The sequence below is a fragment of the Phyllobates terribilis genome, unplaced genomic scaffold (assembly GCF_046119375.1).
Source record: "Phyllobates terribilis strain yellow unplaced genomic scaffold, ASM4611937v1 Scaffold_1__5_contigs__length_1240528914, whole genome shotgun sequence".
NCBI classification, from domain to species: Eukaryota; Metazoa; Chordata; class Amphibia; order Anura; family Dendrobatidae; genus Phyllobates; species Phyllobates terribilis.
In genome coordinates this window covers 314,242,650-314,269,043 of record NW_027362761.1, presented here as the reverse complement: position 1 = coordinate 314,269,043, position 26,394 = coordinate 314,242,650, and the positions used below count along the sequence as shown (strand labels likewise).

General features: G+C 43.9%; 1 protein-coding gene across 1 annotated transcript in view; it reads left to right on the top strand.

The window, feature by feature from the left end:
* The window catches only part of LOC141259257 (somatomedin-B and thrombospondin type-1 domain-containing protein-like), a 69,987-nt gene extending 44,275 nt beyond the window's left edge, over window positions 1-25,712 (top strand). Inside the window, exons 4-5 of the mRNA XM_073674917.1 lie at window positions 10,889-11,047; window positions 19,011-25,712. Coding sequence (XP_073531018.1) covers window positions 10,889-11,047; window positions 19,011-19,116 — 265 coding nt within the window. The 3' untranslated portion in view covers window positions 19,117-25,712. The remainder of the gene's footprint in view (window positions 1-10,888; window positions 11,048-19,010) is intronic.
* Window positions 25,713-26,394: the final 682 nt, after the last annotated feature.

Here is a 26,394-nt window from a genome sequence, read left to right as displayed (position 1 = left end):
AGCAGCCCCGCACCGCTCTCTGCACATTAACCCCCGAAATGCTGCGATTGCAATTCAGGAGCAGGCAGACGTAAGACAGCCCTTCTTACCTTGGATCGGAGACCCTGCGACATCATCGCGGGGCCCCGATCGTTGCCATGGTGACTATGTTGTCATGACGACATCTGGGTCACCAGGTACCATCAATTTAGTTAGATCATGCCCAGTTCATGATCTATCTAACTTGTGTCAGTGCAGCTCTGACAGCCCGCATAGCATAGGAATGCTCATGCATCCTTTTGCTATACAAGTGATCAGTCTGCAAAAAATGAAAGTCCCATAGTGGGTAAAAGTAAAAAAGTGAATTTTTTTAAAAAAAATATAAAAATAAAATGAAAAAGAAAATAAAAATATATTGTACCCATAATTTTTTTTTGTTATAAAATAGTTTTTCTGTAAAAGCGCCAAAACATAAAAAAAAGATATAATAAACGCACTGACCCGAAGAATAAGTCTGTCTTCTCAATTTTACCACATGCAGAAGGAATGGTATAAAAAAACAAACAAACAAAAAAAAAACAATCCCTGAATTGTTGGTTTTTGTTTATTCTGCCTCCCAAAAATTGAAATAGAAAGTGATCAAAAAATGTCATGTACCCGAAAATGGTACCAGTAAAAACATCAACTTGTCCCGCAAAAAAACAAGTCCTTACGTGACACTGTGGGCTGAAATATGGAAAAATTATAGCTTGTCTAACAGTCGTCTAATCACTTATACCACATGAGGAACGACGTAAAACAAAAATAAAACCAATTCTTCACCTGCTGCTTTGTTCATTCTGCCTCCCAAAGATTGCAGTAAGGCTCGTTCACATTTTTCCTGCGCTGAGCGCTTGCATCGGGGTTTTCGGGTAAATCTCTGAAATACGTGATTCAGACAGAACCCCAGGCGGAAGATTCTCTCTAATAAGACAGGTGGAGTCACCGTAGACACAACTGGCCTGTGATCCCACTATGTCAGTCTTTTTATTAGGCGTGCATAAAAGTGCTGTTGGCCACAGTTTTGTGAACCTCTGAAAAAAAGGTCACCGCTAAACAGAGGCCAGACGGAGTCCAGAGTAATTCTGCTGCCTCATTATAGTGAATGGATCCCTCGGGATAGGGTTGTGTTAGGGTTAGGATTAGGGTTGTGTTAGGGTCAGGGCTGTGGAGTCGGTAAGCTAAACCTCCAACTCCTCAATTTACATGACAATGACTCCGACTCCCTCATACATGGCTCATGTTTAAGTGATAAATTTACTGTAGCACAGATTCATCTCAGCTAGAAGTCTAGACCCTTAGGTCAGGATTTTGACAGACATTTATTGGACATTTCATAACTTTCCCAAATTCTTATGAAAAAAAATATTCCCCACAAACTGCTTTGAACTACTGTACCTAATTTATTATATATTTTAGGAGTTGGTCCATTATATACCGACTCCACCAAAATGGACACCAATTCCGACTCCACAGACCTGGTTAGGGTTAGGATTAGGGTTGTGTTGGGGTTATGATTAGAGTTGTGTTAAGGTTAGGATTAGGGTTACATTTATGTTAGGGTTGGGATTTTTTCAAAAGTAAAAAAAAAAAAATAATGACGATATAGCGACTAGTGCGGAGCGCAAGTGCACTACTTGAGTTTCCGCCCCATATGTTTTGCTGCTGTTATAAAGCAAAAAAAAAACCTTGCAGGAATCCCCGCATGTTTTTTTTTTTTGGGTGTCTACCAACCGTGAAACCTGCGGGGCGGGGACTCGAGCATGTCACTCGAGCACCTGCGATACTTGGTGCATACCCCAGTACCCGATGCAAATTCAAGTAGTGAGCACTCAAGACTAATTACCACATATTCAATATGATGACCTAATGTTATCAAATTTTGTGTCGTACCTCTGGGTTCAAAATGTTCACTATACCCCTTGATAAAATCCTTGAGGGGTGTAGTTTCCAAAATGGGGTCACTTGTGGGGGGTTTCCACTGATTAGGCACATCAGGGGCTCTCCAAACGCGACATGGCATCCACTCTCGATTCCAGCCAATTTTGCGTTCAAAAAGTCACACAGTGCTCCTTCCCTTCTGACCCCTGCTGTTCGTCCAAACAGTGTTTTTTCCTCATATGGGGTATCGGCTTACTCAGGAGAAATTGCACAACAAATGGTTTTCTCCTGTTACCCTTATGAAAATGCAAAATTTGGGGCTGAAAAACATTTTTGTGGGAAAAGTGTGAAAATTGTATTTTTACGGCTAAATGTTACAAACTTCTGTGAAGCACCTGGGGGTTCAGGGTGCTCACCACACATCTAGATAAGCTCCCTGAGGGGTCTAGTTTCCAAAATGGGATCACATGTGTTTTTTTTTCACTGTTTAGGCACATCAGGGGCTCCCCAAACGCGACATGGCGTCCGCTAATTATTCAAGCAAATTTTACATTCAAAAAGTCAAATGGCGCTCCTTCCCTTCCGAACCATGCTGTATGCCCAAACAGTGGTTTTCCCCAGATATGGGGTAATGGCTTGCTCAGGAAAAATTGCACAACAAATTTTGTGGTCCCTTTTTTCCTGTTACTCTTGCGAACATAAAAAAAAATTGGGTCTAAGGTAAAATTTTTGTGAAAAAAAGTTAAATGTTCATTTTTTTTCTTCCACATTCCAAAAATTCCTGTGAAGCAACTGAAGGGTTAGTAAACTTCTTGAATGTTACAAAAGTCAGAGTGAACTACCGTGCTAAACAAAGAATTAAAAATAAAAATAAAATGCAAGTGCACTGTGCATGTAGAAACAGCTAGCACAAGTAAGCACAGCTGGGACAGGAATAAGAGAACATCCTTCCTGTTCAAAGACTGCATGGACCTGAATGCATACAATACTGTAAAATGCTTATTAGTGAATACCCCCTGGGGGTATGGAGTGGACAATCAGAACCTTTAGGCTGGGTGCCCACGATGCGTTTTTGGTGCGTATTTGCAGTGCGTAAACGCTCCAGAAACGCATTGCATACCTTATCCCATGACTTCCTATGACATTTTGCAAGTTCTGTGCACATGGTCCGTATTTTTTCTGCGCAGATTTTACTCGCAGAAAAAATACGGACATGACCAATTCTTGTGCGTTTCTGCATGCGTATTTGCCTATACAATGCATTGGAAAAACGCATGGCAAATACGCATGCGTTTTTCTGCCAAGGAGATGCAGAAATGCTCAGGAAAATTTCTGCTTCATTTCTGCATCGTGGGCACTAAACCTTAAGGCGGACCACAGTGACTGGAAATAAATTTAAAACAAAAGGCGCTTACTTTGGAGACTGTGTATTGCTCCAAACAGTCAATGAAAAAACAGAGCGGCACGGCAGGTGGCACATTGAAGCAACCAGCGTCTGCCAGCAAGAATAGTGGGTCCTGTGCTCTTTAGCAGTGCAGAGTGTGCCCACGCAAATAGGCGCCTAGGGTAGCAATAGGGAGCGGGAGCGTCCTCCCGTAGGCCTCCTTGCAGCTGTGCGGACTGAATCAAACGCGACCAACCAACTTCTTGAATGTGGTTTTGAGCACCTTGAGGGGTGCAGTTTTTAGAATGGTGTCACTTTTGGGTATTTTCTGTTATAAAGGCCCCTCAAAGTCACTTCAAATGTGATGTAGTCCCTAAAAAAATGGTTTTGCAAACTTTGTTGGAAAAATGAAAAATCACTGGTCAACTTTTAACCCTTATAAACTTCCTAACAAAAAAGATGTTGGTCCCAAAATTGTGCTGATGTAAAGTAGACATGTGGGAAATGCTATTTATTAAATATTTTGTGTGACATATCTCTCCGATTTAAGGGCATGAAAATTCAAAGTTTGAAAATCACAAAATGTTTGCCAAATTTCTGATTTTTTCACAAAGCAAGTCATATCGAAGAAATTTTACAACTATCATTTAGTACAATATGTCACGAAAAAACATTCTCAGAATCAGTGGTATCTGTTGAAGCGTTCCAGAGTAATTACCTCATAAAGTGACACCAGTCAGAATTGTAAAAATTGGCCTGGGGGTAAAGGGGTTAAAGTGACTATTAGGTCTCCGATGATCCAGAGTTCTGAGATATAGTGGTGGCTGATTCAATCGAGGTGAAGAAGGTTATAATACTGTAGGTGATTGAGGCTCATACGTGGACACAGGTGACTATATGATATCTATTTTAATTACCTTATAATTAATGTAATATTTTATCCACCGTTTAATTTTTCAGGCACAGATTTTTTGATAAAAATCTATGGACCAGAGTGCTAAATGTTGAATGTGCATGCATATTGCCTATTATGCTATTAAGTCCACACTGCGTTGGTACATTTAGTACGAAGTATACACCGCAAGAATTTTTCTATACAGAGGGCCACTGCAGCAAAACATAAACCATGCTGTATACATTGTTTGCTTATTTTTTTGCAATTTGATTGAATGTTTAGATGTAAATAGTTGTATAAATGCTGCCAGGACAGACAACCCGACAGTCCGAACTCCTAATTTCCCATGAAAAGTTGTGTAACACACTTGGCATCTATGTAGAAAAGAACATAGCCAGGGAAGCGGTCACATTAGTAAACGACTTGCCAAGCACCATCCTGGGACATATGGTCATGGCAACAGTGTTCACACCTCAGAAAGTGACAACCCCTTTAACTGCATGAGAAAAATGTCTAATTTTTCACAATCTCATAGGGCAATCAGCAAATTAAATTTTATATGTTCTGTGTATGTATTTCTCGCTATATACCTTATTACATACATAAAGTACATTTTTTGCCAAACTTGACCATTAGTTTCCTGCATACCAATTTATTGTATACTTCATCATGCTTTATGATTTCCATCCTCTGCATAGTGCTGTAGAATGTGTGAGCATTAGAAAAGCAATCTAATGTGTCTAGTATACTTATTTTACAGAATCTGTACCATCTGCTGCACCAGGGTAATGGCACAGCATTGGTAGCATTGTTTTTTCTCCAAACAGCTATATTTTCAGCTGATGCAAGCCTTGATATTTATCTATACCTCTGCTGCAGGCGTAACACTTTCCAAGCTGTACTGCCAAAATCTCCTGCTGCACTCTCCAGAGAGGAAAGAAATATGCACCATTAATATTAGGAAACAGCTGTGGCTCCCTGTGTTGCCTTATTATGATCGCTGTGTACTCTGCAATATTAGTAATAGTTATACAAATACAAGATTTTTGGAAGGATGTAGGATTTTATTTTTTTTCAATAGCAAGTGGTCTTAGGCTGAGTTCACATGATGTGGTTTTAATGTGTTTCCGCAGCGGTGGAAAAAGCGGCGACCATTTTACCACACGGTTAGTAATGGGGGCGTCTTACAGACGCCCTCCATTACTAACCTGGGCTTTACGGCAGCCGCCAATAAAAGGCTGACGTGAACCCCAACCCCATTACCCCCTGCCACCGCTACAGGGCAGTATGGAAGAGTGAGGCTAAGCGCCAGATTTGGCACATCTTATGGATGCACCATTTCTGGGACTGCTGAGGGGTGATATTAATAGCCGCAGAGGGGACTACTATCCATGACCCCTTCCCTGGCTATTAATATCAGCCCGTAGCTGTGTAATTTAGCCTTTGCTGGCTAGATTTTATAGGGGGACCCTACGTCAATTTTTTTCTGGGGTCCCCCTGTAATCTAGCCAGTAAAGGCTAAACAAACAGCTGTGGGCTGATATTAATAGGTATGGAACATTGTTGGCTATTGGCCCCTTCCGCGGCTACTAATATCAGCCCCCAGCGTTCGGCTTTCCTTCTGCTGGTTATAAAAATGGAGCGGGAGCCCACGCCATTTTTTTTTTATTTTAGGCTCTGTGCCCATAATTCAGATGTAGCAACGCTTTGGACGCAATTTTTTTCTGCGTCCAAAACGTTGCATTCTATTGAACGCAGGTAAATCCACATGTGTTCACTGAACCATGCGGATCTACCGCATTCAGTACTTTCTAGTGGTTACATTTCTGTTGTGGAGACTAGCTCCTCCGCAAGAGAAATTGACACGCTGCATGTCAGTGTACACGGGTGATTCGCAGCCTCTGATGCACGTGTAGCGGACATGTGATTTCTAGAGATCCCATCCACTATGCTGTAACATCTGGACGCTGCGGGTTTGACGCTGTATATACACGCAGCGTCAAACCTGAAGCGGCTCCTGACCATGACCATGTACCCAAACTCACCTGCAGCGTATCAATTTCTGTAGCAGACACACCAGTCTCCGCTGCACATTTTGACCATTTACAATGTCATTATATGCGGTGGATTCACATGTACCGACAACAAAAGTGCGGCATTAGAACACCGCGTTTTGGATGCAACATAAATATGTTGTGTCCAAAGCGCTGATGAGTGCTGATCGGGGGACGTAGGGGCTAACGAACCAGCTGTGAGATGTTATTTAATGGCCAGGGAAATGTTTGCCTGAGGGTATGTGCACACGGTGCTTATTTGCTGCGGTTTTGACGCTGCAAAATTTCAGCAACCATTTCCGCACCTAATATGCAAATTAGGTTACTTGCGGTTTTTGGTGCTTTTTTTACATGCGGTTTTGCCGCATGCGGTTTTTATGCATGCATTTTTCATTTCTTCATGTTGAAATTAGAGAATAGGTTTTTTTTTAAACAAACTTTATTGATCATCATATAGCGTTTTTGTGTGCGTTTCCGCTGCAGACACGCACACAAAACACACATGCGGTTTTTACGCATGCGGATTTTCCTCATCTAATGCAAGTCTATGGGGAAAATCCGCATGTTTTTCTGCAAGAGAAATAGACATGCTGCGGATCTGAAAAACGCACCTCATGTCCGTTTCCGCAGGTGATCCGCAAGAACGAATAGTGGGCATGAGATTTCTAGAAATCCCATCCACTATGCTGTAACATCTGGCCGCTGCGGTTTTGACGCAGCATAAAAACACAGCAAATCCGCACCATGTGCACATACCCTAAGGGCACCTTCCCAAGCTTAAAAAAAACAAAACAGCTCACAGCAGTCGCATAAATTACATGAATAGAAATGCTAATGAAGATTGGGGGAATGGGACTAGCTGACACCCAGCTCTTTTGTTTGGTTATGTCAAGGTGTCGATCAGACCTTTTCACGACTAAACAAAGTAAAGAAACACATAGACACAGTGTAAACACTTTATTTGAAATACTACAGACCCATTCTTTAATCATTTAAATGAACCAATAAACTCACCGCAGTTTTTATGCTAATCCAAGGGCTTAAGCAATGTCCCACCTACTTTATTTGGCTCCAAAAATCATTCATTGATGCTAAAAAAACGCTTAAAAAAACGTATGTAAAAACGCATCAAAAACGCATGTAAATCCGCATGCGTTTTTTTCTGCCTTGGAGAGGCAAAAATGCTTAGGAAATTTCTGTTTCAATTTCTGAACGTATGCACACACCCTTAGGCTGTGTTCACACGATGCGTATTTCATGTGTTTCCGCGGCGTTTTTGCAGTTGCGTAAACGCCGCGGAAACGCATGAAAAACGCATGGTAGAAGGGCAGCAATGTTCCCCAATGGAAATCCGCATGTGCTGTGCCCATGATGCGGATTTTTCCGCAGCGTTAACGCTGCGGTCAAAAATCCGCAGCATGTCAATTAATTTTGCGGAAACGCGGCGATTTCGCCGCCATTGACTTGCATTAGAACGCGCCAATTCCGCAAGACAGCATTTGTACTTGCGTAATTGGTGCGTTCTAATGTGCGGATGGTACCCGGGTGTGGAGGAGAGGAGAGTCTCATCCACACCCAGGTACCATTAAAAAAGCTGTAAAAAGAAGAATAAAATAAAAAATAATGTATTCTTACCTTCTGTCGGCCCGCGCAGCGCTCCCGCTTGGTTCCCGGCACTTGCAGTGAGTTGTAGGACCTGCGGTGACGTCAGAGTCATGTGACGGGTCACGTGATGCTGACGTCGGCAGGTCTTTCAATTCAAAGTTGCCGGCAGCCGGGAGAACGGAGTGAGCAGGACAGCGCGGGCCATCGGAGGTAAGTATATACACTCTCTCGGTTCACACTGTATAAATCCATGCTGTTTGCATGGATTTATATAGTGTGACCTAGTTATCAAGCACTTTCCAGGTGATGCTAACATCGCCTGGAAAGCGCTTGTCAATCTGCATGCGGAAACGCATGTGAATCTGCATGTGGATCCGCATGTATTCTGCAGGAAAAACGCATGCACAATCTGCATGCGTTTTTTCTGCCAGGGAGATGCAGAAATGATGCAGAAATTTTCTGCTTCATTTCTGCATCGTGTGCACATACCCTTACAATGTATTTTTCTTAGTAGTATAACATGCCTGATCTCACGGTATGCAAATTTGCCTAAAAGAGTTTTCCCTACAAATGACATTCATTCCCTACTGACAGGATAGGAGATACAAATCCGATTGCTGGGGGTCCCATCACTAGAAAAGAGGACCTGGGCCTACAGAGGCAGGCTGTGTAAACAGCCTGAGTATAATAATAAAACTTAACTTTTAATTACCGGTAACTTTTAATTAAATATGATAAAAAATTACATTGTATAATAAAGTGCTCATGGGTGCCAGTGCTCATTATAAAAACACGATCTCAACCAGGGCTTGATATGTCAGATGAATTCAGGGTACCCAATAGCTTATCCAGAATGCCGGAATCCAAAACAATATTCCCTATATACCCTGTCTTGCCCTGTAAGTCTCCCGCTCTCACAAGAGCAGTACCCAAGTGTAGCCTACTATGTTTAAATGAACCCCTACAGAAAAAAATTGCAAAAAAGGGCAGAGCCGGCTGTCAATCGAAGTGATGGGAAGTGATTACAACTTTGTTAGGATTATTATAATTTAATTACCTTCCTGTAGTCCCTCTTCCAGTAAGGCAGACAGATATGATTTTAATGCTATTTAGCTGCAGATTAACCTTATATCTGCAGGTAGGACAGATTCCCTATAAATCATCCTCTTAAGCAACAGTTCACATAAAAGAAAAGAAACTGATATGCTCTCAATTCATATTTGCAGCCAGGGACAGGGAGGCATTTCTCTCCCCCCACTTTAATGGAGCGAGGCCACACCACTAGACGGGATGCAGTGTTGCTCTATACAGGTGTATGGAGCAAGGCCACGCCCACTAGATGGCTTCTGCCCGGTAGTACGTATAACTCATACATTCCCTCCGGTCCAGAGTCCGAATTCCTGCAGCGAACAGTGCATGCACTGGGGGAGTTCATACGTCTGCAGTGCCGCTTCAGATTCAGAAGTCTGCAGTGCCGCTTCAGATTCAGAAGTCTGCAGTGCCGCTTCAGGAAAATGTCTGCAATCTTTTTCTTGAAACCACCATGTTTTTTTTCGGCGGCTCTGCCACAGGCGTCTTTTCTTTATGCTTTCCATTAGAGTTGTCAGCGAGTGAGCTTGCGGCTTCTTTTAACAGCTTCACAGATTCTTAACCCTGAAGCAGGTAAAAGTAATAATAGAAGACAGAGCATGTGTTGAGCAATGTTGTTGCTCCCCAGACTGAAACTTGCCAACCCCTGTTTGCAGTGAATATAAAAATGCATTAGAATATGCAACTGTTTAAACTCCTCTCAAAAGGGTTGATTGTCTCTCAGCAGTAGCTGCAGGGATCAGTAAGGAGAGGAGGGCATGTTCTTTTCTCCCCTGCATGACACAGTTACATGCTCAACCTGGTGAAAGGTCCTTATGTGCGCACGTTCAGGATTTGAAGCATAAATTTCCGCAGCGTTTCTGCATCTCCTTGGCAGGAAAAATGCTGTGGGAAAAAACACGTTTTTTCCGTGGTTTTGATGCATTTTTTTATGCGATTTTTGTAAAAAACGCCAATATCCGTCACCTGTCCACCGTCACAACGTAGTCCATGATTCCGTCACGATTGTCCCTTGGCGATCCGTGTCACTTCTAAAACAGTGACATCAGCAATCACTGATGTCACTGCTGTAGAAGACAGCAATGTATACTGACAGGAGTCTAAAATCACATTGCTGCTGCAGGAGTGATGTCACTGGGGTTCATCAGCTGATCAGCCCCGGTGAGCTCACCACCAGTACTGATGGGAACATTCTTGAGAATGTTCCCACGGTGAGGTCACGTGAGCACTCAGCTGATCTTCAGTGACCGCAGGTCCTGGCAGCGCAGTACACAACCGGGAGCGAGCGCGCAGTGTACCGCCGGCCGCCAGGAGGACGACATCGCCGGGGAACATCGCCAGACAGGTGAGAATAAGGTTTTTTATTTTATTTTTCACTTTTTTTTAAATTTTCTTTTACTGCCAGTGGTTCCCGGCTCGGCTGAGGATACTACTACTCCCCTCAGCCGTGCCGCTCTTGCTGTTATCAGCTGGAGCGGCGGTCAGATGAGGGGAGTAGTACTCCTCATTTGCCGACTTGGGTACCACCCACAGCACGTTTCCGCAGCGTTTCACCGCCCATTGGCTTTAATTGAAATGCATCAAATCAGCAGGTATAAATATTATACCTGCGGATTTGCTGCGGTTCAATTAAAGTCAATGGGTGCGAATTTGCGGCAGAAACGAGCGCACAATTGACATGCTGTGGTTTTTCTGCAATGGTAATCCTGAGTGGAAATTTACCCATCATGTACACAGCACATCAGGATTACCATTGCAATAGCTGGCAGACCGATTAGCAAGCGTTTTCGCTTCGAAAAACCATAGTCAAAAACGCAATATGTGCACATAGTCTAAGTTTGGAATTTGTATGGTGATTTTTGTAAAATGCAATAAAAAAAAGACTGTTAGTTACTATGGAACAATTATAACATTGGTAAATAAAGGTCAATATTGCCAAAATACTTATTTTTCTTCCCTCAGTTATTGTGTCTACTTCAGACTGAAACATGTGGGACTTGGCTGTTGGTTGCAAAACTGGGGCAGACGGTTAACACGAGAACAAGTTGTATGTGTAGAGTGTCAGGCAGAGGCTGTGAGTACTCGCGGGCAATGCCAAGGGGATGGTCTTGCTGGTGCAAGGTAAGAAATCATTGGGTACTAGAGGTGGAAAATTCTATTTAATGTAAAGGTGATAACTTACAGAGTTACCGTTGTTTTAATTTTTATTTCATAAATCAATAGTGCACATAAAAATAAGCAATTTTGTAATATATCTTATCAGAGAAATCTTCTTTCTCTGTCAACATTGATCAGTCATTATCAAAATTCTCAGTTCTTGCAAATTGTCTCTTCAGAGAAGAAGAGGACTAGAAGTCTAGTGCCACCTATAGGAAATAGCAATCCTAAAAGTCAATATCAACTCTCTAATGACTTGTCACGACTTAGGATAAAAGCCAGAACCAGAATCTCAATTTACGGACACTGTGTTTCGGAGTACTGCTCCTCGTGAGTGCAAAGTGTGAGATCTGGTTTGGCTGGGTGAGAGGCGTCTGACCGGCATCCAAGGGGTAACTTTTTTCCTGGCAGAGAGTGACATGTTAAGCATGTCAAGGTGAGGAGTCTTTTAAGCCGCAATGCTCCTCTGGGAAATATGCAAATTGTCTCTTCAGAGAGGAAGAGGACTAGAACTCTAGTGCCACCTATAGGAAGTAGCAATCCTAAAAGTCGGATTTTGGTAAGAACTTACCTGTAAAATCCTTTTCAGTGAAGGAAGGAAGGGAGACACAAATCCATTACTTAGTGGGTAGGCGGAGCCCCACAGGATAGTTCACCTCAGATTAGAAAAAGTGACGACCAGCCCCTCCAGTATAAAGGCTCCTCCTACTCCCATGTCCTTCAGTCCGTACACAAGCTAAGGAAGAGCAGACAACACCAGCAGAACAACACATCCCCTTCTGAAAGTTCAGCAATGAGAGAAAACAGGTTATGTAATAGAAACACACAGTCCTAGGCATACCTCACTGGACCTGACAACTGTGTAGAGCTGGCGAAACTGGAAGGAGAGCCGTAGAGCGCTAAACCCAGTCCAGATGATCGTCATCAGGAAGGAGACGCGCTGCATCTAGAAACACAAAAAAACACTTCTGCCATGGGAGGGTGCTGTGTCTCCCTTCCTTCCTTCGCTGAAAAGGATTTTACAGGTAAGTTCTTACCAAAATCCAACTTTCAGCAGCAGAAGGGAAGGAAGGGAGACACAAATCCATTACTTAGTGGGACGTCCTAAAGCAGTACCTCACTTAAGGGTGGGAAATAGTGGCAGAATCTCCAACACCCCAACAACTTAGGCAAGAGCGCAAACCACGCTGAATAAAGAAAAAATAAACAATAGAGATAACTTAAACTACCGCTGCCTGCAGGACCCTGCGTCCCAAGGCCGCATCAGCGGAAGCACTCACGTCCACTTTATAAAACTTAGTAAAGGTGTGAACGGAGCGCCAGGTGGCCGCCCGGCAGAGCTGCGCTGCCGAGCCCCCTGACGAAAAGCCCATGATGAGCCAATGGCTCTCGTGGAATGAGTTTGAACTTTAACCGGACAAGGCTCGCCCTTGAGCCGGTACGCTCCCAGGATAGCCGAACGGATCCACCGAGCTATCGTGTCCTTGGAAGCACGTTGACCACGCCGACGACCAGCCGGAATCACAAAAAGAGAGTCCGACTTCCGAAAACCTTGTGTGATTGTAAGATAGAACTTCAATGCCCGCACTAAGTCCAACGAGTGCAAGGCCCGCTCCCTTGGATTCTTAGGTTTTGGACAAAGAGAAGGCAACACAATGTCCTGATTAATGTGGAATTGTGACACTACCTTAGGTAAAAAATCTTCACGGGTATGAAGCACCACGCGATCCGGAAAGAATTCCAGAAAAGGAGGTGAGCAAGATAGTGCCGCCAACTCCGACACCCTTCTCAAAGAGGTGACTGCCACCAAGAAGGCCACCTTCCAAGAAAGTAACGAAAGTTTAGCAGAATCCATAGGCTCAAAAGGCCTATGCTGAAGGGCTTCCAGGACTAGATTAAGCCGCCACGGAGCCACAACTGCCCTCCGCGGCGGAAACTGACGTGCGACTCCGCGAAAAAAAGAAAGCACATCCCTGCGTGAGGCAATAGCCTTTGTAAAAAGTGCGGATAGTGCAGATACCTGACCCCGCACAGTACTAACTGCCAAACCCCAGGCCAAACTATATTGCAAAAAAGCCAAGAAGTTGGGGATGGAAAAAACCCTCGGGTTTCTTGAAGATCCAGAACACCATGAATAGAAAGACTCTAAAGTTCTGTGATAAATCCTAGACGTAGCTGGACCCCTGGCCGCCCGCAAGGTAGCAATGACCTCGGGCGAAAAACCGCGACGGGTCAAGATCTCAGTCTCAAGAGCCACGCCGTTAAACGAAGAGACCTCAGGTCCGGATGACGAATGAGCCCCTGGGTTAGCAAGTCCGGGCGAAGGGGCAGCGGAAACGGAGGCGCCGCCTGAAGAGACACCAGCGTCGAATACCATGTCCTCCGCGGCCAATCTGGTGCTATCAGAATTATTGATACCTTTTCGAGTTTGATCCGTCGCATCACCAGAGGAAGTAAGGATATCGGCGGAAACGCATAGATCAGCTTGAACTGACCCCACGGGGCCACAAGAGCATCTACCGCCACAGCCTCCGGGTCCCTGTACCTGGACATAAATGTCGGAACCCTGGCGTTCAGCCTGGATGCCATCAAGTCCACCTGAGGAGTCCCCCAACAGGAACACAGCAGTGCAAAGACCTCCGGATGTAGACTCCATTCCCCAGGGTCCACCTGCTCGCGACTGAGGAAGTCCGCCGAGATATTCAACACCCCTGGGATGTGAACTGCAGAGATTGCTGGAACTCTGGACTCGGCCCAGACCAGGATCCGAGAGACCTCCGTCATGAGACTGGAACTCCTCGTCCCGCCTTGATGGTTGATGTTACGCGACAGCCGTCGCATTGTCCGACTGGATCCGGACCGGCAGACCGCTCAACAAGACCGTCCAATGTTGGAGGCAGAGAAATATTGCTCTCAACTCCAAAATGTTGATCGGGAGAGACGACTCCTCTGGCGACCAGACCCCCTGAACCCAGAGGTCGTTCCAAACTCCCCCCCAGCCCGTCAGGCTGGCATCGGTGGTAATCACCGACCACCTCGGGAGAAGGAAGGATTTCCCCAGGGATAGCGTCTCTGGACGTAACCACCATCCAAGAGACTCTCGCACCCTACGGGAGATAATGACCGAGCGATCCAGAGAAGTCAGCGATCGATCCCAATGGGTCAGAATAAGATTTTGGAGATCCCGGGAATGAAATTGTGCAAACGGTACTGCTTCCATAGCTGCCACCATTTGACCCAGAAGGCGAATGCATTCCCGAAGGGACATTGACAACGCCGACCTCATAGCCTGGACCAGAAGACGAAGGTTCGTCTGTTTGACAGGAGGCAGGGACACAACTGCCCGAACTGTATCGAACTGCATCCCCAGGAAAAGAATGGACTGTGCTGGTTCCAATGACGATTTCTTCCAATTGATCAGCCACCCGAAGTCCATCAGGTACTGAAGGGAGAGATTGCGAGCCGTTATCGCCTCCTCCGCTGTGGGTGACACTATGAACAGGTCGTCCAGGTAGGGGAGGATCGTAACCCCCTGTCTTCGAAGAAGCGCCATGAGAGGAGCCAGAATCTTTGTAAAAACCCTGGGTGCTGAGGCCAACCCGAATGGTAGGGCCACAAACTGGTAATGGGCTTGACCTATAGCGAAACGCAAAAAACGCTGGTGAGCCCTGCCGATAGGGATATGCAAATAGGCGTCGCGGATGTCGATCGACACCAAGAAATCGTACTGCGACAGGGTCGCTACTACCGAACGGAGAGACTCCATGCGGAACTTCCGTGTCCGGACGTAAATATTCAAATCTCTGAGATCCAGCACCGGGCGAAACTTGTCCTCCTTTTTGGGGACCACAAAAAGGTTGGAGTAAAAACCCCTTCCCTGGTCTTCCGGAGGAACCTGAACCACCACACCCTGCTGTAGGAGAGAGTCGACCTCCTGTAACAGTGCGGCAGCCAGCCGTGGCACGGATGGAATGCACGTCTGACGAAACCTGTCTGGAGGTAGAGAATGAAACTCTATGAAATAGCCTGCCGACATAACCCGCGTCACCCAGGCGTCTGCTATGTGGGATGCCCAAATCGACCCGAATTGTAGCAGACGACCTCCCACCCGAGAGCCCTCGGGGGGATCCCTGGCGTCAGTCAGCCTTAGCGGACTTTTTATCAACCTCCCGTCTGTCCTGACGGGACTGTTGCTTCCAAGGAGTACGAGATTTCTGGGAGGATCTGCCGGAGGACGAGGGACGACCCGATCTCCAAGAAGGCTGACCGAATCGTCCTCTGGTCTGAAAGGACCGAAGACCTCTACCGGGCCCTGTCCTGCTAGATGTGGATGCCACTGCCTTTTTCAGAGGCAGGGTAACATCCTTAGCTTTGGCTTTGGCAATCAGTTCCGAAAGGTCCGAACCAAAAAGCTGACCGCCCTTATATGCCAGACTAAGCAACCCTTGTTTGGATACTGCATCCAACCACCGCAGAGAAGCCTCACCGGCCCACATGGCCCCCAAGGCCGCTCGGAAACCATGACCCGCGGCTTCATAGATGGATTTCGCCGCTGACTCCGATCTCCTGTCCAGAGGATCCTGAAGATTGGCTCTCCCTTTAACAGGAAGCAGGAAAGACTTGGTCAGCTGAGACAGAGATATATCCACCTCAGGAGAGAGAACCCAATTAGTGACCATCTCCTTGGCGCAGGGATACAGAGCATCAAAAAACCGCATCCCCTGGAAGCGTTTATCCGGACACCGGCGCTCCTTCTTCACTGCCTCGTTAAGTTCCTCATGCGCAGGTAATGTAGAACGAGCACGGCGCGTTTCCTGATACAGCCGGGCCGACCTAGACGGTTTTGTCGGCTCTTCAGATAGCTGTAACACCTCCCGCATGTCCTTAATAAGCACATCTACGCGGCCTGAAAGTGAAACAGAGCGACCCTGTCGATCCTCTTCCTTGGAATCAGAGATTTCATCAACCGAACTCGTTGGTGAATCTGATGCGCTATGCGGGGGAGACAATGCCACCACAGTCCTGCGGCGCTTTTTACCTCGTGGCGTTGGATGCGATCTAGCTGACACCCACTGACCCAGGAGACTAGAAAGACTATCATTGGAGCGAGTGAGCGCCTCCACCTTAACATCACTGAGGGTCGAACTTGACGTCGTTGAAGGCCTGGGTGTATCAGAAGCGTGCGACCGAACCTGGAACGGATCAGGAGAGCGGTCCGCACTCCCAGGCCCCTGATCCGACATGCCACCCACACCAGATGCCAGGATGTTACAATAAGGATGGCAAATAAAAGTGTGAAAGTTGCACAGCCTGTTTTCAAACCTCTTTTTTTTTTTTGTATGCCTCAAGCTCTCAAGGGTTAAAGCTCACCCTTAGAGAGAGCTACCCCAGAGCTGCAGAGCAAATAATTTAACTTAATCAACTGGGAGAAGCGCCCTCAAACACAAGGTGTTTCCCCAGGAACAGAAAAAACAACCCTAAAGAACCATCCTGTTCAGAAGGGGTTAATATCACTGCAACTAAAATACTACACTGCCTACTAAGGTCAGCGAAGTAAATAGTTTCAAAAGAGAAGCGGTAGTGCTCACTATGTCTCCCTAGCAGGTTAGCCAAAGTGAAAAACGCTGTCAGGGAACCTCTGCCAAAGGCAGAGGTAACTCACCGATACCGCGGCGACCGCTCCTCCTGAGTGTGTGGCGGTGGACGGGGAGCAGAGAGCAGGAGGTGCCCGATGGAACACGGAAGCCGGAGGAGAAGCAGGGACTGACACAGCGCGCGCCCAAACCAAGAGCTTCCAGCCTGAGATATGACGGCAGGAAGCCAGGAGACGCTAAGCCACGCCCCCCGCTAAGCCACGCGCTATTCAAGCAAAAGCGCGCTGGACAGAGAGCTTCCTGCCTCTATGAAGGCAGGAAGCAAGAAAAGAAAAAGCGTGCGCTAATAAAGAGAGCTTCCTGCCCCAATGATGGCAGGAAGCCAAAAACGTAAAGAAAAAAAATGTGCGCTTATACAGAAAGCTTCCTGCCTGAAACACGGCAGGAAGCTAAGCAATGCGGGGCCACATATAAACATTACTGGCCTCCGTCTCTGCTCCCCCCAGTAAAGGCAGCGTCTGCAATAGACAAAAACACACAGGCAGTCACACTTAAAGAAACGGCGGCTGCTGCCGCAGCCGTTAAGGCACTCTTATACAACAGAGCACTTACCCGGCTGACCGCCACAGGGATCCTCAGGGATGTGTGGCGCCGTGGCCCTTCGCTCCCCCCTACGGCGGAACACGCAGGGACCCCCAGATGTGGTGTGCGTCTCCGCCAGGGAGCGCCCTGTATCCCCCGGGGCCGGCTGGCTTCTGTGGGGACCTCCTCAAGGGGTACACAGAGCTGCCAGGGGAGGGTCAGGGGTCTCAGTAGTGCCGAGACCCCCTGAGACCTCTAGACCACGGGGGGTCCAGGTCTCGCAGGATATAAAATAAACTCTTCTGAGGAGCTGCCGAGGCAGCGACTATCCTCTGAGACCTCAGATAAAAGACTGAAGGACATGGGAGTAGGAGGAGCCTTTATACTGGAGGGGCTGGTCGTCACTTTTTCTAATCTGAGGTGAACTATCCTGTGGGGCTCCGCCTACCCACTAAGTAATGGATTTGTCTCCCTTCCTTCCCTTCTGCTGCTGAAAGTCAATATTCACTCTCTAACGAACCTTGTCACATGACTTAGAATAAAAGCCAGAACCAGAATCTCAATTTGTACCAGATCCACCTCAGAATTGAGAATTTTGATAATGACTGATCAATTTTGACAGAGATAGAGGCAGATTTCTCTGATTAAGATATATTACAAAGTTGCTTATTTTCATGTGTATTATTGACTTATTAAATAAAAATGAAAAAAGACAGGTACTCTTTAAGCACTGGATAGTCTCGGTGTTTGAACCTTTGCAAGTTTCTACAACTGGAAATCTTCTGGGCCTCAGTTCAGTCACTAAAACCATCAGCCTTAGATTTTTAAACCAGTGGTGTAGTGCTATCTTTCTGTTAATCAGTGATGATCTAACCTCACAGACTCTAAGTTGATCTTCGTTTATATACTTATGTCACAGAATCATATTTGACAGGCTTTTTTCTTTTTTAAACTTTTGACAGAGTGTATTTTATGATTGTGTATTTCTAATAAAAACTTTATTATAACTCATTTTATGGGATAACAGACCTAGCACATTTGGTAAACTGCAAAAATGCTAGCATTTTACAGTCTCGGGCACCTCTATGCAATTTTTCATCAAAGCTTTCACGTCCGTATTCTAAAGTAAATGCTTTGAAAAGTCACAAAATTTAGCCATTGTGCCTTCATTTTGTGACTTTTGACTTCACACCAATTTCTCCCAGCTCGTCTAATTCAGGATGAGATGTGGTGTTCTCCATGCTAGAAATCTCACTTCAGTACCTTACTGGAGTGAAATTTCTGGTGTCACGCATGGAGGCGCATGCCACTCGTCAGACGCTCCAGGTTCATAAACAGGCGTGCACCTCTTCATGAATCAAGAGCATCTGACTCTACCATGCCCCATCATTAAGACAGGAGTGATCAACGTTGGGATTGAATTAATTGGGGGCCCATAATATTTTGTTAAAAAAAACCTGCAAAAAAACAGTTTAAAGGGCTACTTGGCTGTTACTATTTGATCTATATGTACTGTTATATTTAAACTGGCAAGTGTCTAGCATCATCAGTTGGCTACACTTTGGAAAGCTCCTGTTTACTTTTACATGGATTTTAATTTTTTCTATAATAAAAATAAATATTTTAAAGGTAATGATTTCATGAGTGCCTTCTTAATCTGAGTGTGCATAGCTCAGATTTTGTTATATGCTTGGTTTATGTGCCTAGTAATAATGAGCATGCATTACTAAACTTTCTTGTAACCTTTATAGGACATTCTGGACTGCTGCTTCCCTTCCAGGCTGCCAAGGTTCCTGGGTTCGAGAAGACCTAAGAGAAGACTGCACATGCCAGTTGCTCTCCTATATTTTTGTTTGATAATGAGCAGCAGAGCCATCGTTGGATGTAGGATAGCAGTTACATACATTGCTGTCCCCACAAAGCCAAAATAGTTTACCTCTCTGATACCTACCTCTTCCACGTGCCTCTTGGGAGGACGTTGCTTCCTTTTTTAAAGATGCTATTACTCTGTAATTGTTTGCGTACTTGTTACGTGCCAGAGATGGCAATCATCTTGTCTAATTTCTGCAAATTTAGTTTTCGAACTGTAATAATTGACCAATTTAAAAAAAAAAAGATGCTGCATTGTCACACCTCCCCCCCCACCCCCTTATATTACCTGACAAATATTTCAGTGTCAGTTCTAGGTGCTACTATAAAAGCAAACACATAAAATGTACCAACCCTGAAGCAAGTATATCCATATATGAAATTATATTCATGTGTCCTATCATTTTAAGCTTTTATTATATCGCATTCATATATTTAAATACAGTAGAATTTTAGATTACCACTGGCCACAACAATGCACTTGTCTACACCAAAATTAGAATAAAACATTCAGAATATGCTCACAAGAAGATTTAAAAAAGTAAATGCATATTTCCCACCATATTATTAGGGAGTCAGAAGAATGGGACTGTGTCGTCACACCAAAAACTTTACTAGAAAGGGAGACAATGTTTTAGAAAAAAAGATAAAGGATAGAGCACTCTATTCTAGGTTGTTGTGGCAATTCTAGCATTTAAAGGGAACCTGTCAGGTCCCACAAGTTTTTTAAACAGTGTATAATTTAGTCAGAATTCAGCAATAAAATCACACTTTTTATGCGGTTATTTATGTTTGTAAAAATAAAGATTTTTGGTACTTGCCGTAAAGTCTTTCTCGTAGTCTTTATTGGGGGACTCAGGAACCATGGTTTAATATTCTGCCACCTTGAGGCTGATACTAAGAATACATCTTAAAAAAAATTTGTCTCCTCACCAGACTACACTTTTGCAACTGACACCCAGTTTTTCAGTTGGTGCAAAAACATTAGTAGAAGCAAAACCCAGACACCCTCCCCACGAAAAAGGGAACGTGCCGTGTCCTCCCAATGAAGGCTAAGAGAAAGAGATTTTACAGAGAGTAACAAAAATCTTTATTTCTTGGTTGCGTCATTATGGGAACACAGGAACCATAGAAGATCCTAAAACTGTCCCAGGGTGGGAAAATGAATTCTAGTATTGCAGAAGGAAGAATAGCAATTCCTCAGGTTACTACCCAAGTAACTGCTACCTAATCAAGGCTAAGACAGGTCTGCCACTCACTCATGTCTGCCCCCCAATGATATAAAGCTAAACTGAATGACTGGATGTTGACTGCCCAGGTATAGTCTGGTGGGGAGGAGTCATCTTTTTATACATTTTTTTTTTTTATAAGATGTATTCTTAGTCTGCCTCCAGGTGGCAGCATATTAACCCATGGTTCCTGTGTCCTCCAATGAAGCGAACAAGTAATAACTTTTATTGTTATCACTTACAATGCAAATTCTCCTAAACTAGTCCGACAGGTCATTGGTTTCAGAGACTAGTTTGGTTCTGTAGTCTTTAATTGTGTCCCCATGATGGGATTGACATTCTCCAACCTGAAATCGCCTAAGATGGTGTGGGCAATTTCGAGCATTCATGCAACTTCACTTCTCCATGGACAGTTGCATTGAAGCTGGGTGTATTCATGAGATCTCATTCCTCCCTGGAAAAACAGCATGAAGTTGGGAAGAGATCACCCAACCACACGGTGTCTGTCCACGGAAGAGTGAAGTTGCGTGAATGCATCCAGCCTCACTGCGTCCGACCAAAGAAGTGAAGTCACGTTAATGTTAGAAATTATAAATTGTCCGTGTCATCTTCTCAGGCAATTGCGGGATGGAAAATGTTAAACATGTCCTGGGGCCGTGATTAGTGACTGCAAAGCTGGACTACACTGTGATATCAAGGCCTTGTCAGACTAGTTCAGGATAATTTGCATATGTGAATGATGACACTAAAAGTTATTTTTGTGGCCATATGAACAACTATATAATACATCAAGAGCATGATTTTATTGCTGGATTGTGGCTCTAAGTTATTAGCAGTTAGATAAGCATGGGACTCCTGACAGGTTCTCTTTAAACCTGTCAAATCGGATACTGATGGCGTATTAAGACTGCCATCAATGTGTGTAAGTTTATGGTGCAGAAATCTCTTAAACCGTGTAAGTGATATTATTCACCAGGCTTCTGTTGTGAGGCAGTGGCTGCATGATGCTTGATCCCTATTGCTCGGTATTATAGAGCTGTAAAAAACTTGATGCAAAGTGTCTAGTGGAAAACTCTGTAATACATGGTCTGAATACTTATGACCATGTGATATGTCAGTTTTTCTTATTTTAAAAATTTGCAGAAATTTCTACACTTGTTTCTTTTCAGCCAAGATGGGGTGCAGAGTGTACTTTAATGAGAAAAAAAATGAACATTTTAGAATTTACCAAATGGCTGCAATGAAACAAAGAGTGAAAAATTTAAAGGGGTCTGAATACTTTCCGTACCCACTGTATTGGGAAATCACAATAAAACCATAATGCACCATATAGCACCTAAAGTTAAAGAATCAAGACAGTTTATGGGGTGCAGTAGATGTAGAAGGCGATGGTAGATTACATCAATCTATAAACCCAATTTCTCACCAGCACAATGTTCGATATTGTACTTCTGGTTTGGGTCAATGGACCTATGAAAATGCAGTGCAGTAAAAGTAGTGCAAAGATATAGAAATAAGCTGTACTCATTTGCAAGCCATTAGAGTGCGTAACATTGTGAAACAGAACTTAGGTTTAGGACTGCAGACATTGACAGGAGGAGTTACTTAAAGGGGTAGTCCGAAGACAAAAGTACATTTTATCTAAATCCCTATGTATGTGATGCCCTAATCTAAGCTATTTTCTAATATACTGATTTAAAAATTCCCTAACTACACTGTCTTGCTGCTAGTATATATATATATTTTTTTACTTCCTGCCTGATGACTATGTGTTTGAGAGACCCAGTGAATCATGGGATACTCAAACTAAGCGTCAACAGAGCAAGTGTTACAATACCTGGCAGAGGCCAGTGACATCATCTACGGGGGCGGCGCCAATCTCCTGCACGCCGGGTATTGTAACACCGCTGTGTTGCCGGCTCATTACTGCAGATCTGAGCCGACAAGAGAGAAGGTGCTATGAATGTGCTCATCGCACAGCTTAAAGACAGTGCAGGGACCAGCCTCGCCCCTGAAGCTGTCACTGATTACATTTTGCTTCAGGGAGGGGGCAGAGGCTATGACAGTGACTGCAGCCTCTACCCCCTGCTCTGATGATGCTTCGTTTGAGTATCCCAGCATGCAATGGGGTTCTGAAACGAATCGTCATCAGACAGAAAATAAAAAAATAAATAAATAGACTAGCAGTTAGACAGTGTAGTTAGGGAACGGTAGAGAATTTTTAAAGCAAGTAAATGAGAAAATAGCTTAGATTATGACATCAAATAGATGGAGATTTAGATAAAAGGGTGGTCCAAAAGGTGACATTTTAACTATAGGATAAAGGCTTTGTGTTATCCAACAAAATCATCTTACAGGTGGTTTTTTAATTTTCTATAGTTGCTTGTCTTTTTCCTGACACAGGAAACGTACCTAGTGCCATTCTGTTAAAGGATCCTAATACCATTCCTTCGAGTCAGAGCTCCCTTTAACACTTTACAAAATGTTCTAAACTGTGAGGTGCATAATAAAATTTTGGATCTCATAGAATGTTAGAGTTGGAAGGGACCTTCAGGGTCATCGTGTCCAACCCCCTGCTCAATGCAGGATTCGTTAAACCATCTCCGACAGATGTCTGTCCAGCCTCTGTTTATAGACTTCCATTGAAGGAGCACTCACCACTTCTCGTGGCCGCCTGTTCCACTCATTGATCACCCTCACTGTCAAAAAGTTTTTTCTAATATCTAATCTGTATCTTCTCCCTTTCAATTTCATTCCATTGCTTCTCATGTTTCCATGTACAAATGAAAATAAGGATGATCCCTCTACACTGTGACATCCCTTCAGATATTTGTAGACAGCTAGTAAGTCTCCTCTTAGCTTTCTTTTTTTGCAAGGTAAACATTCCCAGATCGTTTAACCATTCCTCGTAGGACATACTTTGCAGTCTGCTCACCATCCTGGTAGCTCTTTTCTGAACTTGCTCCAGTTTTTCGATGTCTTTTTTAAAATGTGGTGCCCAAAACTGGACACAGTATTCCAATTGAGGTCTGACCAAGGAGGCGTAGAGGGAGTTAATTACTTCACGCAATCTAGACTCTTTGCTTCTTTTAATACATACCAGAACTGTTTGCCATTTTTGCTGCTGCATCACACTGTTGATTCATGTGCAGTCTGTGATCTATTAGTATACCCAAGTATTTTTCACGTGCTGTTGCTTAGTTCTATTCCTCCCATTCTGTAATGTAATTTTCGTTTTTCTTGCCCAGATGTAGAATCTTGTATTTCTCCGTTAAATACGTTCTATTAGTCGCTGCCCATTCTTCAAGCTTATCTAGATCCTTCTGAATCCTTTCTCTGTCTTTTCTAGTGTTAGCTATCCCTCCTAGCTTTGCATCATCAGCAAAATTAATTATTTTATCTTTAGTTCCCTTATCTGGATCTGGACTTGAGGGTAGCATTGAGCTGCAATGTTGCTGAAAAATTTATAATCAACCTAACCAAAGTTTTTAATTACAGAGAGTAATAACAGGCTTATCTGTGGTTGTATGTTCAACACAAATCAGAACAGCAACTCTGTCCAGATTTAGGAGTAATCATTAGCCACTGGAAGCAAGCAATGAAAATTTCTGCTAAAGGAAAACAGGCAGCGATCCTGAAAACTGGGAACTGATACAGAAAGTAGTTTGTAAAACTGTGAAACCTTTCATTGTGCAAAAAATACCCTTTTGCTGAAACTAAAACCCCTCAAATGAAAAATTAAAGATGTCCAAAAGTATAAAAATATATTTTATTTATCAACAACATACTTTGAAAAGAGCTGTGAATGCAACACACTTTATGTTAAGGAATGCTGAGGTCACTGACATTATTTATAAATATAATCTGCCATGGATATCATGCAAATAATTGTCAATGATGTAAAAGAAATGTTTACAAAGTAATGGTCCAAAGAAATTTAGTTGGTGAAAGGTTTTATCAGAATTGATTCCTAAGGCCACAGCCCCACTATCAGTTTTTGGTCAGTATTTTTTCTCAGGAGTGGGAGCCAAAACTAGGAGTGGGTGATAAATGCAGAATTGGTGACTTGTTTTTATTATACCTTTTCTGTGATTGTTTCTCACCTGGTTTTGGTTCCCACTCCTGAGAAAAAATACTGATCGAATACTGATCAAATACTGATAATGGGGCCGTGGCCTAAAAGCTAATGTCCAACAGTAAATAAATCTGTAAAATTCTGTGTCAATGTATTATTCTCGAGAGCTGCTAATGCCCTTGCATAGACATATACTTAAAGGAATTGTCTAGTTAAAACAAGATATCACCTATCCTAAGGATATTTTGTTTTCAATGGACAACCCCTTTAAAGAGAACCTGTCAACAGAATTTACTCCTGTAATTCACCACCATTGCTTTATCAGCCTCTTACAAAAGCTTCCTATCATGGCCTTATAGCAAGTCGTACCAGCCATTTTGCAAAAAATATGACCAACAATATGTAAAGTACCTTGAGTGTTTAATGGGGCTGTGCATCATCCATGAACAACCAAGCACAATCCACAGTAATCATGCCCAAAAAGGCATGATTGATGTCCAGCAAATCCCTGGAGGTCAGTGACTTCCTGGGGCATCAATCACATTTCTTTCGGCATGATTACTGCAAATTCTGCTTAACTGTTCCTAGATGAGGAGCAGCCCCTTTAGACAGTCAAGGAACTTTACATATGATGCACAGTGATATTAGACTACATTTTTTTGCAAAACATTTCAGACACTTTGGTATCATAAGAGCATGATACAGCACTGATGGTGGATTGGAGCAGTAAAACCTGCTGACCCTTTTAAAGAGTTTGTTCAAACATTAAAAACATTTTGTAAATGGCAAAGATGTATTGAAACCAATAAAATCAGACATCCTCACTTGAACAAACCATAAGCCGCACTGTCTGTGGTCTGTGTCTGTACCAGAAGTGAAGAAATCTGTACTCAGATTACATCCATGTGGCTGAAGATGCATCTTTCCAGTCACCTAACCACGGCAGTCAACTGCAGGCCACAGTAGTCTGGTTACTAAAGAACAGACACCAAGGACGAATAGAGGGGGATAATTACTTCACGTGTTCTAGACTCAGATTAGGGTCCTGATGCAGACCACCAGTATGGCCTATGATTATTCCACGGAGGATAGAGAGGGTGAGTATGACTGATTTTATCATTTTCATATACATCCCTGCCAAGATCCATCGCTAAAGTTATAATTTTATCTATGGACTTTATATACATGGAATATAACTTTACTGTGCCATATTAGTATACAGTACAGACCAAACGTTTGGACACACCTTCTCATTTAAAGATTTTTCTGTATTTTCATGACTATGAAAATTGTACATTCACACTGAAGGCATCAAAACTATGAATTAACACGTGTGGAATTATATACTTAAAAAAGTGTGAAACAACTGAAAATATGTCTTATATTCTAGGTTCTTCAAAGTAGCCACCTTTTGCTTTGATGACTGCTTTGCACACTCTTGGCAATCTCTTGATGAGCTTCAAGAGGTAGTCACCAGAAATGGCCTTCCAACAATCTTGAAGGAGTTCCCAGAGATGCTTAGCACTTGTTGGCCCTTTTGCCTTCACTCTGCGGTCCAGCTCACCCCAAACCATCTCAGTTGGGTTCAGGTCTGGTGACTGTGGAGGCCAGGTCATCTGGCGTAGCACCCCATCACTCTCCTTCTTGGTCAAATAGCCCTTACACAGCCTGGAGGTGTGTTTGGGGTCATTGTCCTGTTGAAAAATAAATGATGGTCCAACTAAACGCAAACCGGATGGAATAGCATGCCGCTGCAAGATGCTGTGGTAGTCATGCTGGTTCAGTATGCCTTCAATTTTGAATAAATCCCCAACAGTGTCACCAGCAAAGCACCCCCACACCATCACACCTCCTCCTCCATGCTTCACGGTGGGAACCAGGCATATAGAGTCCATCCGTTCACCTTGTCTGCGTCGCACAAAGACACGGTGGTTGGAACCAAAGATCTCAAATTTGGACTCA